Source organism: Elgaria multicarinata, chromosome 15 (genome assembly GCF_023053635.1).
Source record: "Elgaria multicarinata webbii isolate HBS135686 ecotype San Diego chromosome 15, rElgMul1.1.pri, whole genome shotgun sequence".
In the NCBI taxonomy this organism is placed as follows: Eukaryota; Metazoa; Chordata; class Lepidosauria; order Squamata; family Anguidae; genus Elgaria; species Elgaria multicarinata.
In genome coordinates, this window is record NC_086185.1 from 24,574,081 (window position 1) to 24,592,480 (window position 18,400).

General features: G+C 54.0%; 1 protein-coding gene across 3 annotated transcripts in view; it reads right to left on the reverse strand.

Annotated features, from left to right (window-relative positions):
- Positions 1 to 18,400, reverse strand: part of KLF8 (KLF transcription factor 8) — a 74,135-nt gene that overhangs the window by 13,788 nt on the left and 41,947 nt on the right. The window contains exon 1 of one of the 3 annotated variants that reach the window (XM_063141775.1): positions 6,859 to 7,015. The exons of the other annotated variants lie outside the window; for them this stretch is intronic. Within the exon in view, the coding sequence (XP_062997845.1) occupies positions 6,859 to 6,906 (48 nt within the window). The 5' untranslated portion in view covers positions 6,907 to 7,015. Of the gene's footprint in view, positions 1 to 6,858; positions 7,016 to 18,400 lie in introns of those variants that run through there. 3 annotated transcript variants of the gene reach the window in all.

Genomic DNA, 18,400 nt, shown 5'->3' on the forward strand with positions numbered 1-18,400 from the left:
TCTCTGGGCTGGCCCGGGTGTGGATGTGTGGGAAGCAGGGCACAGATGCCAGGGATCAGTGGCAGCACCAGCTGGCCCATCCAGGCCTGGCAAAAAGCCCAGGAAAGCAGTGCCAAGCAATGGGCAGGGAGAAGGAGGAGGAGGAGGAAGGGGGGGAGAGCTCAACAGCCATGTGGCACCTTCGCTCGCTGTGTGTGCAGGCGCATTTGGAATGCTTGCAACGCTGCTCCTCAGCGGGGAGGAGAGAAGCAGCAGAGGGCTGTAGGCGAGGCCCCAATCCCCCAGCTTTGACCTCTGCGCTGCCCCTTCCTAGGTCCATGGAGCACCTCCGCCAGGCTCAGCCTCCCTTCCGGAGCCTCTTCCACATGCCCTGGGTGGGGAGGGACCGAGACACTCCCAGGACCTGGTCCAGGCACCACAGGCACAAAACAAACCCCTCCTTTGGCAGGCTGAGGTGGCTCCCTTCCCCCAGCCCGGCCCTCGCCCAGCCACCCACAGGCCAGCCCTGGCTGGCTGGCGGCTTGCCCGCCGGCCTCCTCCCTCTTTCCCTCCCTTCCTCCCTCCCTGTCCGGGCGCCAGGACAATGGAGTACCAGTTCCCACCAACCAGCCTGCGAGGGCTGCTCTCTAAGCAGCAGGCAAAGCCGTCCAAGCAGCCTCCGCTGGAGGAACGTGGCCCTCCCCTCCCTCCCATCTGCTTCCCACCCCCACCCCACGGATCCCCCTCCCAGCCTTTGTCCCAAGGAGAGGCTGGGCCGCTGCCTTCTGTGCCCAAGGGGCTGGGAACTCTTTGCCCCAGGAGAGGAGGCGGCCGCTGCCGCCGCCGACACTGCCAATCAACCTATCTGGCGCCTGGGTTGCACCCAGACCTCCTCAATCTGAAGCCGTCCAGATGTGCTGAACTACAATGCCCATCATTTGCCCATGTCAGCTGGGAATGATGAGAGTTGCAGTTCAGCACTTCTGGAGATCACCAGATTGAGGAAGGGTGATGCAGAGGTTTGGGGGGGGGGGTTAACCGGGGGCGGGGAAGGCATTTTTTAACTGGAGGCAGGGAAGGCATGGCGTTGGCAGCTGCTTTTCTGGCAACTGGTCCGAAAGCAATTGTTTTTCTCAAGGTAACTTAAATGCCTACTCCTTTTCCGGCTGGGTGGGCACCCAAATGACTGCCCAGAACCCTTTGTAGAGTCAGAGCCTTGAGCTGAAAGAGACCAAAAGGAAGCTTCTGCTGTCAACACCCCCACCCCAGGCTACTCAAGGCAGCACACAGCAGGTGCATCTCTGGTTAGGGGAGGAAGCCATTCCTGGCCCACTTGACATGCAGACCCCCCCCCCAACCCATATCCTGACAAAAGGGGGGGGTGTCTGTCATTTCTAGATACAAAGTTCCTCCTGGCAGCTGCAGATAGCTCTGATGTGGTGGAAAGAGAGAGGGCTTCCTGCTCTGGGTGAGAACCCATCTTTCGGGGGGAGGGCGGGGGAGAAACCCACTTTATTCCCAGGGATTCAAGTGACAGCAGGAGCCAGGAATGCTTTGGATCAGCTCTGCCCAATATCAAGTAGCAAGATCTGGCCACAGTCATCCTACTGGTGGTCACCCTTCCAGTAGTGCTGGGGAACTGGAATGCGATGAAGCAGGGCTCACAAGCTTCCTAGGCGGAATCCCACTACCCCTCTGCTAACTTAGGGGGACCCCAGCGTGGAGGCTGCAGGGAGACCTCCAACAGTGTTGATAAAGCTCTCTACCCCTGCCCCTTTCAAAAAGAAATATTTTAAATAAAATCCTTCGGGTGCCAGGTTCTCCTTCCTGCTCCTACACCTGCTTTAGATCAGCTGTTGGTGGGCAGGCCGAAAACGAAAGCGTCGCTTCCTGCCCCCAGCCACACAGACCTTTCCCCTTCGCCCTTTCTCTCGCCCTACTTCCAGCCTCGCTACTTCTCTCCTACAACTCCTTTGCTCACTATTTCCCTCCTCTCCCCGCCTCCAGCCTTCTTCTTTCTCTCCCCTTTACTCCTTTGCCTTTCTATTTCTCTTACCACCACCTCTTTCCCCCTCCATTTGGCCCCAGTTAGGCCTCATCTTGAGTATTTCATCCAGTACTGGGCACCACACTTCAAGAAGGCTGCAGACAAGCTGGAGGGGGTTCAGAGGAGGGCAACCAGGATGATCAGGGGTCTGGAAACAAAGCCCTATGAAGAGAGACTGAAAGAACTGGGCATGTTTAGCCTGGAGAAGAGAAGATTGAGGGGAGACATGAGAGCACTCTTCAAATACTTGAAAGGTTGTCACACAGAGGAGGGCCAGGATCTCTTCTCGGTCCTCCCAGAGTGCAGGACACGAAATAATGGGCTCAAGTTACAGGAAGCCAGTTTCCAGCTGGACATCAGGAAAAACTTCCTGACTGTTAAGAGCAGTACGACAATGGAACCAATGACCTGGGGTGGTGGTGGTGGGCTCTCCCACACTAGAGGCATTCATGAAGCAGCTGGACAGCCATCCATCAGGTATGCTTTGAGGTGGATTCTTGCATTGAGCAGGGGGTTGGACTCGATCTTTGATGCTATGACTATCCAGGCTCCCACAGCAGCCACACCCTCTGTTGGAGCCATTTTGTGATGGTGCCTATAGCAGTTTCTCAAGTCCCCAAATGTGCCCAGGGGTCCAAAAAGGTTGTGACAACTACATGGGTCATAGGGATGCCATTATTCCAATCCTGGAGCAGTTATTCAGGAATAATCCATCCACTTCTTGGCCTAATTTGATGGTGCTTTCCCTGTTTCGTAAAGGTTCGTCTCCATGCGCATTCTATTTGTGAGTTGCAATGCACATTTCACTGGATTGTTCAGAAGTCTATTATTATTAATTATTAGTTATTATTATTCCAAAAACTTTTTAGATCATCACCTCTACTGATTTTAGAATATTTAAGTTTGCTTTATCACCGCTGATTTGTATATAATTTTAATGTGTTTTTTTAAGCATTACTTTACTAAACTGTTCTGTGTTGCCTTGTAACAAGTTCTATAGAACACTTTCCCTTTTTAACCTTCGTATGGGCTATGGATACACAACCGCCCTTCCCTCATTCCTCCCAGCTCTCCCCGCCATGCGTCCTCTGCCCTCTCCCCCTTCTGCAAACCTCTCTGCAACACCTGCTGCTCCGTCCCTGTTCTAATCCCCAGATGGCCTGCTGCTCCTTCCCTCCCACCTGGGCCAGGAATCTCCCATGAATCTTGGGAGTCTGTTGTTGCTGCCGCCAAGACTACGCCTCCTCCACACCCATCTTCCGCCTGCTCCTGGACTCCGTCTGCCCCGAAGTGATGGGAGAGAAAGGGCAGAGGGCAATAGCTGAAAGCAGAACTTCTTTGCTTTGCAAATAGGCCATGCTTGAACTACTTTGGGAAGGAGAGGGATTGCATTTGTTGGTGGCCCCTGCCATAGACGTGATCTATGCCTACGTACACGGGAATACCAACAACAGACCTTTGAACTGAGAACTCTGGGAGAAAAAGCTGGTAAGATCAAAACGTTCAGAGGAAGAAACTCGGGCAATTAGTAATGCTCTGTGACCATGGCCACCTGCCCTGCCACAGCCCACGGTAGAGCAATCCACAAAAGGACTCGCAAACCCACGCCCTGCACTCAGCAGAGAGAGTGTCTGTGCTTACGAACAGGACAGACGAGGAATATTTAACACACCCTTCCCCAACCTGGTCCCCTCCAGATGTGCTGTATTGCAACTCCCAATGGCCATGCTGCTGGGAATGATGGGCACTGTAGTCCAAGAAATCTGAAGGGTGGGGAAGACTGGTTTGACACCCACTAATGAAGAATGCACAGTGTGGTCACTAGGGCTGTGCACGGTCCCCCAACCCGCTTCGGATCCCGCTTCGGACCTCCCCCGACCCGCTTCAGATTCAGAATTCGGAGGTCCAAGTCACCCCTATCCGCTTCGGATTCTAAATTCAGATCCAAAGCGATGCACAGCACTAGTGGTCACACCTACTTTAGAGCAGTAGGGTACCTGGCCTCCACCCCAGGAAAGAGATCAACTCATCGCTCATTGACGCATTGCTAAGAAGCCCCTTGACTTGATGTCATTGGACTCAGTTTGGGCTACCCCGGCAACTCCCCAGAGACTCAGCTAGCCTCGTGAGCTCCTTTTCTCCACTTTCTTCGTTCAGCAGCAGTACGTTATCCAGCTCAACCAAGAAGACCTGAACTAAGGAGACCCAATCCAATGCGATCTCCAAGTTTAGTAGCCACCTAGGCTGGTTTTCCCAGGGGCAGAAGGTCTCAGCTGCCCTACAAGGCCAGCCTCCCACCCAGCCCCGCCCGCCCGGTTTCTGCTGCCTCCCAGAGCCCAGAAGTTAAAGGTCACGCAAAGCAAGCAAAGGGCTGTGCTGAGAAGGGACTGACACAGGAAGCGCCTCAAGAGGCCTCCAATCGTTGGGGCAGAATGCCAAAACTACACAGAAGGGGGGCGGGCGCTGATGTGAGTTTGTGTGGAAGGCAGAATGCAGCCTCTCGTCCATCCGCGTGTGCTTTGTCTGGGAAGGGAGGGTTAAGGAAAGCTGCTTTGATCACCTGGAGCCCTCAAAATGTGAGAAAGCCGACGCTACTTCTCCTGACCAGTTCTTCCTTGATGGCCACGTGATCAAGCGAAGTCATTTCCTTGGCTCTCTCAGGAATACCCTGACATCTATAATTTCCCAGGGTGAAGGTAGCTTGATGGAAATTGGAGCATCTACAAGACCACTCTCACTGGGTAATTCACATCACTGTGCACATCAATTAATAAACGAGACACAGAACAGCCTCTGCTCTCTCCCTTTCTATTTCTCTCTGTGTGTCCGTGTGTGTGTCCATGTCCATGTGCCTGTGTATGCACCCAATTTGCCTTATTTAAGCCCATCTCAAGCAGTTCAGTCTAACTCAGGGTGAACTGATGGAGCAGACAGAAATCTGCAAAAGGGTGGGACGCCTCACTTGGACAGGGCGTTCACTTCAGACGCCCCAGCCGTGACGCCAACGGTTTAAATGCCATTAGTTCTTTAACTGCTTCAGCGCTGAACAAAAAGCAAACACAGCCAAGTTGATCCGTAAGCAAACCCCCAAAAGGCACAGTAAAGCGATACCTTCACTAGGACCAACAAAAATAGCAATCCCATCAAAACACTACTCATTGATGCACTCCAAACCACAATTACTGGGGGGGGAAATGGCCACAACTTAACCCCTGGATCAATCCCGTGGGTTAAACCAGGGGTGGGCAGAAGGCAGACCTGGATCTATTGGTAGATCTCTGGGTGATTTGCAGGGGATTGGAAAGAATTTCTGACTCCCAAGAGCAGTAAAAAAAAAATGACCCTCTTTACCCACGCCCTAAATTATACTAGTGAAAGGAAGGAAGTTTAGGGCAGACTCCCGCAACCTGGTGCCTTCAAGTTGTGTTGGAATACAATTCCCATCACCCGTGGGTAATGGGGACTGTAATCCAACACATCCAGAGAGCACTCAGTTAGAGGAGGCTGGTTTAGGGTAACCAAGAGTGCGTTTTTTGTTTGGAACAACTGTGCAATTGATTCAATTCTGGTACTCAAATTCCTGGGTTCAGAACACTTTAATTTTAAGCATCTGCCTTTTGTGCAGAGCTCTGGGTGATGGATTCTGGGGTTCTAGTAAAAAATCAACAACAACGTAGGTCCTGCTCATTTGAAGTCTGCCCACCCCCGGATTATACAGAGGTAAACCAACCTGGAAATGGTCACCCACAATACTGAAAACCCTGGACACAAACGGAAGGGAATGAAATCGATTAGTTAGCTATAAACTCAACAGTTAATTGCCTTAAGAGCTCCTGGCTGTCGGCCCTACTTTGTTATGAGAGCCGACTTTCATCCTGCCACCACTCTGCCGCCCGCCCCATGTGGGCACGCCTTGCCACGCCTCTGCTATGAAGCAAAAAAGGTCACAGAGGGGGCCGGGCGCCCAACCAGCATTGAAGGAGCCAGGTCACCCCTGTTGCTGTCATCACCAAGAAAATAAGCATGTCTTGCTAGATCAGAGGACTGGAGGGGTGACCGATGCCTCTGGATAACTCACAAGTAAAGCACACGCATAAGGCAGCCGATGGCATTCAGAGGTACACTTTGCCTGAACATGGAGGCACCATTAAGCCCTCGCGGGTCCAACCTACTAGCAAACACGTTCTTCACTACGGGGTGGTGTCGGGTGGGGGGGGGAGAGACCCACCAGGCTAGATTTAGGCTGCAGTTGCCTACAGAGAGCCAACGGAGCCTATCCTGTAGCACATCAACAGGCACAGGCTATGCCCAAAGAAGCCCAGGAGCTCACCCACCAACGCCACCGACCTTCCAGGCATGCTCAGGAGTACCCTGGACAGAGGGCATCCTCACTGGGGCTGTTTTTCTCTCCTCCCCTTGCAGCATTTATGACTCTAGAGCAGGCAGGGGCAGAAAGCAAATCTCCAGATGTCTCCAGCTCCCTCTCCGAACCCTCCCTCCGATTGGCCGTGCTGACTCGGGCTTCTGCGAGTGGAAGTCCGAAACATCTGGAGATCGACTGGTTGAGCCCCCCCCCCCCCCCGTTCTAGGGACAGGCAAATAAGGCACCCCGGGGCTTATATTTCTAAGACGTTCCGCGGAGCGGGGTGCTCTGCCCAGCTTGGGAGTGGAGCCCCCGATCTAGAAGGGAGCTGCGCAAAGGCACTCCGCAGCAGCCTTTCCCAACTCCTTGCGGGGCCCAAGCCGACAGCGAGCCGCCCCCGCCCCTTGGCCCGAGGCGACGCCGAGGGGTGGGCAGGCGAACGCGCTCCGCTCCGCTCCTTCGCACTCACCGCCCAAACCCCGTGCGTGGAGGCCATCCCTTCCGCGGGGAGAATCATCCCGAGCCCGACGCGTGGCTGGCGGCCGGAGCGCGGCGGCGGCGGGCTCACAGGTGGGCAAGGCGGGTCGGCCCGACGGCCTCGGCACTCCAGCGGCACGGCGAGGAAGAGCGGGCGGGAAGGCAGGCAGGCAGGCGGCGTCTGTCTGCGTCCCTCCCTCGGCAGGACTGCGCGCTCCGGCGCCGGCCCGGTGGGTGTGCCCAGTTGGCCGCCCCACCCTGAGGAGGGGTCGGGCCGGGCCGAGGCGAGGCGAGCGCCGGCCGAGAAGGCGTGGCGAGGCCCTGCCCTCCCTCGCGGGTGGAAAATGGGTCAGCCGCGCGCTCCGCCGGGGCAGCAGCCGCTGACGCCCCCGCGCGGGCTGCGGCCAAGGCTGCGCAGCTCCCGGGGCGGGGGGAAGCGCCTCCTGGTTCACACGTGCTCCTCCAGCCCGCGTGTCATTCGGCCTCTGCAGCTTCTCTCTGCCCCGGGCAACTCTAACCTCTCTGAGTGGCCCGGCTTAGAGGAGGAGGAGGAGGAGGGAGGGGGAGGACTGCGCGGGTGGGTGCGTGGGCAGGTAGCTATTGCATACCAAAACCACAAAGCCATTGCAGGTGATCCGGAGCTTGGACCTGCACGGATCGCTCCACCGGTGCTCAGACGGTGTTTTAGGCGGATCGGGACCTAGGCTCTTTTGCAACTCCATCCTGAGACCACGGGGGGGGGGGGGGGGCGGGGTTGGCGCTCGTTGCGCGCCGTTCCCAGCACGTGGAGGGGGGGGGCGTGCCTCACCCGCTGGAACGCGCAAGAGCCACGCCGCCGGTCTTCCCAGGCTCGCCCCCCTCGGTGGGCTGCGGGGGAACCGTAGTGGGTTCAACTCCGGAGCTCGGCAGGCCGCTACAGCGGGGGGCCAGGAAGAGTCCGAGAGAGGGCTGCTAGAAACTGGCTGGTTTAGAGTTTGCAGGCGGTGCCGCCCGCTCCCTGGCCCAACAGCTCTGATCCGCTTCCCCCCCCCCCCCCCGGCTTGAAGGACCACCGCTCTCCCCTTTTGCCCCGACTAATTTTAGACAGGCCCATCCACGGGGCGATGGCAGTAAGGATGTTAAGAGAGGCCCCTGCCGCTGCAGCGGAACAACGCCGCTTTCAGCCCGCGAGCTGCGGGGCAGGCGGGGTGGGGTGGGGTGGGGTGGGGCAGGCGTCGTCGTCTCCCCTTCGGCATGTTTCTCCTTCATAGGCCCAGAGACCCTCCCAGTCTGATACGGAAGGGGAGAGGCAGGATTGCAGAGGAGGGGGGGAGGACGCCAAACCAGCCCCAAGGGCTGCCTTCGAGGCCAAGAAACCTTCCCTGGGCACGAAAAGGTCGCTGCTCTCTGCAGGCGCAAGAAGGCGGTGAGGAAGAAGGGACCCCCACCCCACCCCCCGCCGCGTGGCAGAAATTTTGCAGCGTTGCTTTTTTGGCAGAAGCTGCAATGGAGATGAGAAAGCCCCCGTTGCCTCTCCCTTCTCTGCCTTGACCCTCCCCACCACACCACATCCCCCCCCCGTTGCCATTCCAGCCCCCCCCCCCGTTCTGTCACTGAATTGTGCACCCAGGACAGTGATCTCTTCCTTCTCTCTCCTCCCCGCCCGCCCCAAACGTGCACGTTTAACCGCCTCCACCCCAGCGCATTCCTGATCCATGCTCGCCCATAAGCCTAAGGTGGAGCATGAGAGACGTGTGGAAGACAAGCGACCCCACCCTCTGGGGCGGCGGCTCCTACACATGGGGCTGCTTCTCGGCAGGCTGGGGAGATGGCGATGAAAGGCCTTCCTGACACGCCTCCACCCTCCCTCCCTCTCTCTCTGCTCCCAGCCTGAACAAACAAAACCTTGAAGAGGCCCAGCTTGGGGAAGGGGGCGAGAAAAGAAAGGAGGGGGGCAGGGGGGGAACACGGCAGTGTTTGGGGCCTGGTAGTTATTTATGGGCAGCACGGGTGGCGAGATGTCACCCCAGTGCTGTGCGACAGCTTGGCCATTCAAACCAGAGCTGCAACACTGCGCACCACCAACTTGGCCAAGTTCCCCAGGCCGGATGGGGTGCTGGTGCCAAGGCTGGCAGTGCAGGGAGCCCAGGATGGACACGCTGCATTCTGGCGCCACCCTCCCCCTCCCTCTCCCAGATCCAGAGTCCAGGTTTCACAGCAAGAGAGGAGGAGGGAAAGCCCCCCCCTTCACACAGATGCAAGAGCAGGTGGGAGAGGAGGAGGAGGAAGGTGCATCCATGATTGCACCAGCCAAAAGGCTGGGAACTGAAGAGTTCCCCAGGTCCTTCCCATCTCTCATTCCTGGACTGCAGCCAGAGGCTGCCGCTTGGGCTCCAGCGGGGGTAGTCAAGGCCACAGGGCCAGTGGCGGAGAGAGGGTCTCACCAGCTTCAAAGCCCCCCCCCCCAACCTTCAAATGCAACGGTGCAGCAACTAACAATAAGAAAGGGAGGGGGATGGCCTCATACCCCAGGAACAGACTCTGAAAACAGTTTAGAAATGCTTTCTTGCACTTACGCTTTCAAGAAACCTCTCTGCAAGGGAGCTTTCCCTTCAGCAAGCTAGATGTCAGTCCTAAGCATGAGCTAGCAAAATATGGCTTCGTCAGTGAGGGTCCAGCCCCCTGTGCCAGCACGCCTCAGAGACTGCCCCAATATATGTCAAGAAATATTTTGTAAGCCGCCATGAGAGCCTTTTTGGCTGAATGGCGGAATAAAAATGCTTAAATAAATAAATAAATAAATAAATAAATATGGGGTGTGCAGGAGCATTCCACAGCACAAAGGACTCTGAAGCTGCCATGGGAACACCTTTCCTGTCGGGACACCAGCTTCCAGCTACCTTCCAGGACTTGTGGTCACCCACACCTTCACCTTGGGGACTTCTGTTCTGAAGATTCCTCATAAGAACATCAGAAGAGCCACACTGGATCAGAGCAAGGGTCCACCCCTTCCAGCATTCTGTTCGCACAGTGGCTAACCAGCTGCGCGTGGAAAACCCACAAGCAGGACGCAAGTGCAATAGCACCCTCCTGCCCATGTTCCCCAGCAAGAAGCTCTCCTACAAGGCTTGACAAAGCAACTGGAACAATCTAACAAAGAAAAGGAGGATTATTTCTGGCTTCTTCTATGGGGTTGAATCCAGATTTAAAGAAATTTGCTTTACAAAAAGCTGCCAGGCCCTCAGCCGACCCTTGACATAAAAGCCCCAGGCATGTTTCAATGCTAGTGTAAACCGGCTTAAAGCTCACTGGAGCCACACTGGAGTGAAGCAGGAACACTGGCCCTAGTGAAGAACTCCTGCACCATCAGTGGGGTCATTGTCCTTGTCCAAAACTGGCGCCACGCCTCTTCCCCGCAACCGAGTGATGAATTGCACATCCTGCCAGTACTTGGGCATCCAGCTGTCCTTGTTACTCTCCTTGTGCCCCGGGATTCAGTCCTGCAAACTTAGGTACACAGCTAAATATCTTCATGTGGTCTTCTAAGCACTGCAGCTGTCCTAGGGTTGATCAGCAGCAGTAAGAACTTGGCAGGAGGCCTGCTTGACAGACTCCAGTAGTTAACTTTTCCCACACCCAATGTATCCAATGGTAAAGAAATGATATGTTATCCAATGTATCCAATGGTAAAGAAATGATCCCCCAACATAAAATGTCCCTCTATCTGAATACCAAGAAGTCCCTTAGCCCAGGGGTCCCCAACCTCCAGGCCACGGACCAGTACCAGTCCGTGGCCTTTTAGGAACCGGGCTGCATTCTCACTAGCAGGCCCGGCGCTATAGTGCCAACGTAAGAGGGGTGCCGCGCTGGTAGGCAGCGGCCAGCAGGTAGCATGGGGCTGAACCAGGTGGCTCTAGGATTCAGCTGGGCGGGCAAGATGGCGCCTGGCCAGCCTACAGGGATGTGGGGGGGGGCTCCATGGCTTACTTGTCGCGCTGAGGCTTGTGCATCGCACAAGCCTCGGTGCAACCACAATGAGTAGTAGTAGGTGGCAGGTCAGCATTCAGCATTCTGGCTGGTTCTAACTGAAACCCAGGATGGGTTCACAGCCCCACCAAAATTGGAGCCACCAGCCTCCCCTCAACCGCCACTGCCCCTGGTCCATGGAAAAATTGTCTTCCACGAAACTGGTCCCTGGTGCCAAAATGGGGTGCCTTAGCTCCTGCCTTAGCCCATTCTAGGAAAGAGTCTTGAATTCCACATTTGGGGTGGGGTCAGGGTCGGCCTTCTGCTTCAAAAAAAGGTAATCTTGGCTAATGGGGGGGGGCTTAGGTCCACGGGCCAAATCCGGAACTCCAGGGGTTTCCTAGCTGGCCACATCCTTTACTCTGACTACTTCATTTGGTGAGTTCCCTGCCTTTGTGCAGTATTTTCCACAATCTCAAATGTTGACGTGCTTCTCCTAAGGCTTAGGGCCTTTCTACATGAGGCTTTCATTGTGCACTCGTGACTCCTCACTCACGACAGTTTGAAGATCCTTTACCTGATATCGTCATTGTCCACAGGTTCTCCTGTGCTTTGCAACCATGGCTTTTTTTCCTTTTTCTTTGCTAACAAGGAAGGTTTGTTATATCTCTGAATGGAGGCATGAAATCCTAGTGTATTTGCGCAATTCCACTATACCACAGTGCCACCTAGTGGTTGTCTAATGGAACATATAGAAAGACACAAAATGAAAACCCTGGGACGGGGGACACGCATGTTAAGGCACTGATCTTAGTACCACAAAGAATCTGGAAGCAGAAGCCTTGGTAAAGTGCAGGTTAAAAGCCTCATGTAGAAAAGCTCTTAGTTACGGGCAGTAAGTTAAAATATGCTGGTATTTGGGGATTTTGGCCCTGCCCACCACTGGAATGGAACCTCTGAGAATTTATCTGGAATTGAATTTGGGGTGAAAAGGTTCCCCAACTCTGTGCTAAATCTTTAGACCAAAATTGGAAGATGCTCCTGGCACCGTCCCCCATTCCAAATGGACATCCCCAGATGCTAAGGGAAGGACCTGGGGATGGAGGAAAGAAAAGAAGCTAGATGGTTTCCATTGCAACCACATCTTTAACCGGCTTTGCACATCGTATTCGAAGTCTGGAGCAAAAGCATATCTACACACAGTCTAAGTGTCTGAAGATGCGTCAGGAGATGCGTTTTTGGAGGCATTTAAATGGAAGGAAATATTCTTCGGTGGTGATGGAAATCAGGTCATCCCTCAGTGGTAGCCTGTGGGCAGACGTCCACATGGAAACCTTGCTTCTAACTGGGCGTCTGTCTGCTTGTGCTCACCCCCTTCTTTTCCCTTTGCTAAAAAAGGGGAGGAAAGCTGGTGGAGATTTACTTAGTGAGTAGATCAGGGCGGGATCTTCCTCACCGTTGGTCAGAGAAAGATCAAGCAGGGAGCACAGTGACTAACCCATCTCTACTAATCCGGAGCAACAACCATCTGTACAGCAGTCGCCATCACTAGATGAGAATCAACGCTGCACACGGACCTGCAGCGGTGGCAGCACTGTTTTTAGCCAAGCACCGACTAACCCAACACATCATTTTGTAGACTTCTATCATGTCTCCCCTTACCCTCCTTTTTCCCCCAAGCTATACAATAGCTGCGATTGTTTATCTTGGGGGGAAAAAAGGAGGGTAACAAGGGACAAGATAAGAGATGCACAAAACTGTGCATGGTGTGGAGAATGTAGATAGGGAGTCATTCTCTCCCCCTCCCACAATACTAGAAGCCAGGGTCATTCCATGAAGCTGATTGGTGGGAGTTTCAGGGCAGATAAAAGGAAGGACTTCTTCACAGAGTGCATAGTTAAACTACCACAAGATGTAGTGATGGCCACCAATTTGGATGGCTTTAAAAGGGGGTTGGATAAATTCCTGGATGGGAAGGCTATCAAGGGCTACTAGTGATGATAGCTACGTGCTACCTCCAGTAGCAGAGGCAGTAAGCCTACGTACACCAGCTGCTGGGGAACATGGGCAGGAGTGTACTGATGCATCCATGTCCTGCTTGTGGGTCCCTGGTCGACAACTGGTTGGACTAGATGGACCCATGGTCTGATCCAACAGGGCTCCTCTTATGTTCTTATCGTAGTGGAATAAGGTTTCAGGCATAAGCAAATCAACGTTGGTGCTCCTTGAGATTGATCTATGCAAAGATGTGGCGTGAATTTGCTTCCTCCTTCCCACTTTGGTACTCAAGGGTCTTCTGCATTTGCATAACTGACACTGCTGTAGACAAACAAGGTTACACACCCATCCCCTGACAGATGGGGCCACGGCCTGCCTTCCTCGAGGGATGCCACAAGCAACCTCTGTGTTCAAGGAAGTCCCAAATGGGTGTACCTCTGGCAAGAAGGGAGTCTTCTTCTCACAGAATCATAGAATAGTAGAGTTGGAAGGGGCCTATAAGGCAATCGAGTCCAACCCCCTGCTCATTGCAGGAATCCACCCTGAAGCATACCTGACAGAGGGCTGTCCAGCTGCCACTTGAATGCCTCTAGTGTAGGAGTGCCCACAACCTCCCTAGGTAACTAGTTCCATTGTTGTGCTGCTCAAAACAGTCAGGAAGTTTTTCCTGATGACAAGCCGGAATCTGGCTTCCTGTAATTCCGTGTCCTGCCCTCTGGGATGATCGAGAAAAGTCCCTATGAAGAGAGACTGAAAAAACTGGGCATGTTTAGCCTGGAGAAGAGAAGATTGAGGGGAGACATGAGAGCACTCTTCAAATACTTAAAAGGTTGTCACACAGAGGAGGGCCAGGATCTCTTCTCGATCCTCCCAGAGTGCAGGACACGGAATAACAGGCTCAAGTTAAAGGAAGTCAGATTCCAGCTGGACATCAGGAAAAACTTCCTGACTGTTAGAGCAGTGCGACAATGGAATCAGTTACTTAGGGAGGTTGTGGGCTCTCCCACACTAGAGGCCTTCAAGAGGCAGCTGGACAAGCATCTGTCGGGGATGCTTTAGGGTGGATTCCTGCATTGAGCAGGGGGTTGGACTCGATGGCCTTGTAGGCCCCTTCCAACTCTACTATTCTAGGATTCTATGAAGTATTTGAAGAGTGCTATCATGTCTCCCATTAATCTTCTCTTCTCTAGGCTAAACATGCCCAGTTCTTTCAGTCTCTCTTCATAGGGCTTTGTTTCCAGACCTCTGATCATCCTGGCTGCCCTCCTCTGAACACACTCCAGCTTGTCTGCGTCCTTCTTGAACTCTGGTGCCCAGAACTGGACACAATACTCAAGATCAGGCCTAACCAGGGCCGAATAGAGAGGAACCAGTACCTCACGCAGTTTGGAAACTCTGCTTCTTTTAATGCAGCCCAAAATAGCATTTGCCTCTCGCACCAATCAGCCCTGCAACAGAGAGCGAAGGCCAGTTCCAAGTGTTCAGTGACAACAAGGAAGGTCAAAATCTTTGAGGGTTCTACAAGCTCCCTTGATGTGTTAAGAGAACTCTCCTCGATGCATGAGGGACTGAACAAGGTTGAGCCAAAAGTTAGTTGGGACGATCCGAGCCTTTAGGTAACAAAGAACTTGCCTGCAGTGCTGTAGACTTGCCTTACGTTGGTGCCCATTTAAGCGACGGAGCAAGGGGAGTGAGCATCCAAGATGAACACAAAAAAGAAGAAAAGTCTCAGGAGGCTATAGACAAATTTACTTTGGAAAAGCCTGATGCGTTTCGGCCTCTTGCTTTTTTGCTAGGCCTTCTTCAGGGCATTGTAACAATGTCTGCAGAAATTATTCACAACAGTTTGCCCGGTGTTTATAGCCTGCAGCATGTAAACGCAACACACTCTGTTGTAAATAATTTCTGCAGACCATCCTGAGACTTTTCTCCCGTTTTGTGCCCATTTAAACAGCCACCAGCCCATGCGAGTTGCCAATGGCCGGTGGTCTGAAGAGGAGGGATGATTGTAAGGTGCCCGGGGGGGGGGGGGTTGGAGGAACTGTGCTGCAATAACAGGTTTGCTCTCTTTGCTCCGCAGCGCTCCACTCCCATCTCGTGCAACTGTGCTGCACTGTGGGACTGAAATATCCCAGCAAAATACAAACTGGTAGCTGAAGCCCTGACCCTGCAGATCTTCGCAGCGGCAGCAGCCAGCTAAGTGCAAATGGGCACTGAGAAGAGAGAACAGAAACAGGGAAGGAAAGAGGGCCTCCCTTCCCCCACCCACCCAAACTCACCTCCACCCACGGTCAACAGGCAATTCCTGCTTGTGAGAACCTTGCACACCCAGCCCCCTCCTGCCCCCGCCCCAGCCAGGGCCAATCAGCACAGAAACTGCCCCACCCCACGGGGCCTCCTCCCCAGGGCGGAGGGGGAGGCGCGGCTGAATGGGACCGAAGCACATTCTTCCGGCCGCGAAGGCGGACGCCGGAGGGAGGTGGCTAGTTAGTGTCATGAAGGGCTAACTTTATGCGTGCCTGTCTGTAAAGGGAGGGTCTTGCAGCATCCGTAGAACCTCACAACAACTGAGCCTCTCAACTGTGGGGGCGGGGGGGGGCACCTGATACTCCCCTCCCCCAAGAACACAAAAACTCAGTTCCAGGCTCCCCTCCCTGACCCTGCAAGGACACGTCAACCCTCCCCTCCGTGCAGCTGGGTCAAAGACCAAAGACGGTCACAGCTGTATTGCGCCCTGCCCTGGCCAGCATTATGCACCACAGCAAGGATTCCCTCCATGACCGCCATCACTTGCCATGGCCCCTGGCCCCCTCCAGGGCAGCATTATTATTATTATTATTATTTATTTATATAGCGCCATCAATGTACATGGTGCTGTACAGAGTAAAACAATAAAATAGCAAGACCCTGCCGCATAGGCTTACAATCTAATAAAATCCCATCTTAACCAATGGGTCCCTGAAACGCTTTGCAACCTACTTGGAGCTTTTGTATCAAAGCAAGGCAAAAACATTCCCCCCCCCCCCGCACTGATGCACATACAACCAGCCTCCAAATAAACATGATGCTTAAAAGCAGCAACTTTTCCAGGCTGATGCCATGAATACCTAAATCACACACACACACACACACATCCTCTGAATGTCCATCAACTGCTCTCAGCCCCCATTTAACTATGCCCTGCTACAGGGGTGGGCAATGTTTGGAGGGGGGGGCACATTTAGCCATTCTTCTGTGTAAGCAGGTGATCCCGCGTATCTGCCGGAAACACTAGCTTATTTTTGGGTGAGCCTACTTGCTTTTGAACTGTGGTGTTGGAGGAAAATTCTGAGAGTGCCTTGGACTGCAAGAAGATCAAACCAGTCCATATTCCAGGAAATAAAACCAGACTGCTCACTTGAGGGAATGATTTGTTGTTGTTTATTTGTTCAGTCGCTTCCGACTCTTCGTGACTTCATGGACCAGCCCACGCCAGAGCTTTCTGTCGGCTGTCGCCACCCCTAGCTCCCCCAAGGTCAAATCTGTCACCTCCAGAATATCATCCATCCATCTTGCCCTTGGTCGGCCCCTCTTCCTTTTGCCTTCCACTTTCCCTAGCATCAGCCTCTTCTCCAGGGTATCCTGTCTTCTCATTATGTGGCCAAAGTACTTCAGTTTTGCCTTTAATACCATTCCCTCAAGTGAGCAGTCTGGCTTTATTTCCTGGAGTATGGACTGGTTTGATCTTCTTGCAGTCCAAGGCACTCTCAGTATTTTCCTGCAACACCACAGTTCAAAATTGATATTAAAGGCAAAAATGATATTAAAGGCAAAACTGAAGTAGTTTGGCCACATAATGAGAAGACAGGACACCCTGGAGAAGAGGCTGATGCTAGGGAAAGTGGAAGGCAAAAGGAAGAGGGGCCGACCAAGGGCAAGATGGATGGACGATATTCTGGAGGTGATGGACTCGACCTTGGGGGAGCTAGGGGTGGCAACGGCCGACAGAAAGCTCTGGCGTGGGCTGGTCCATGAAGTCACGAAGAGTCGGAAGCGACTGAACGAATAAACAACAAAACTTCTCTTCCAAATTGATAGGGACCTTAACCATCCTGGTTTGGTTTAGAATGTCATTCCAAGTCATCCTAAGCATATGGAAAAAGAGATGGGGCAAGACATCCTCCTGTTAGTTCTCCCCCTGCTCAAACTGGGAGGGGAGGGGAGGGGGGTCTCCCTAACCAAAACGAAAGCTTCATGCAAAGCTGCAACACCAGCACACAGGCACATTGAGCGCTTTGTGGGGAAGCCAGCTAGGGAAGGTAAAGGGTGTGCTTCCCTGTAAAAAAAACTTGCTTCACAGGTCCTGCGATTGCAGGATGTTTCCCAACACAGGAGGGAAATATTCCACAGAGGTAAGTTCCCCAAGAATGTCAAGATTCCTAAGAGCCCTGCTGGCTCTACTGAACACAGGGCCGGCGCCAGACTATATTGCGCCCTAGGCAGGTGCGTTCTGAAGCCACCCCCACCCCGCTCGCTCACTCACCGCCTCCTCACTCGCCTGCCCACCCGCTTGCTCGCTCACTCACTGCTCCCCCCCGCCCGCTTGCCCCCCGCCTGCTCGCCCGCCTGCTCGCCGCTCCAGCTCCCCCCTCGCTCACATGCTCCAGCTCCCCCCATCGCTCGCCCGCCGCCCCCACTTGCGCGCTCCCCGCTACGGCTCCCCCCTTGCTCCCCCACTCACCGGCCGCTCCCTCCCGCTCCTGGCTTTGAAGCCAGGACGCTTGGGTTGGGGGGCGGGGCAGAGGCTTTGAAGCGGCGCGCCTGGAAGTGGCTTCCTGGCGCGCCATACTGAAGCCTCTGCCTCCAACCCCAGCATCCTGGCTTCGAAGGAGCCAGGACGCTGGGGTTGGGCAGAGGCTGGGGTGGCGGCTTTGGAACAGCACACCTGGAAGCCACCCTAGGAGAGCAGCTTCCGGGTACGCTGTTCAGCGCCCTCGTTTGCTTGGCGCTCTAGGCGGCTGCCTGAGTTGCCTCTATGGCAGCACCTGGCCTGACTGAACAAGAAGGCAGGAGCAAGCAAGCAGTGTGTTTATGGAACCATTACATGTTTGAACATACTGGACACAAGCTTCCAAGTTATGCAGAACTCTTCTTCACCTATAGGCATTTATGGCAAAATAACTAGGGAGTGTACATTAAAAAAAACCGGACGTTCCACACGCAAGCAAACAGTAACCCAATAAAGCTGGCTGTTCTTTAAAACCCAGGATTGGGATCTTAAAGGCGGCCAAGATGTCCAGTTGGCCAGAGAGAGCTCTCTACACAAATTCTGAAAGGCAACAATCTCAGCAGGAGGGAAGGGAAGGCCTGCTGGGCTGCAACTCCTACTCTGGCACAGAGACCTCTCGCTGGCCTCAGCATCCCAGAAAGACTGGGGAGGGGAAGAGGCAGGCTGGAGCTCAGTGGGGCAACATCCGTTTTAGTCCAGCCTCCTCCAACCTGGGTTCCTACACATGCTCCCGTTTTCCCTGATCATTGGCCATGTTGACTGGGGTTGCTTGAAGTCGTGGTCCAAAAATTCTGGATCAACCCAGGACATTTGAGTCGCAGTG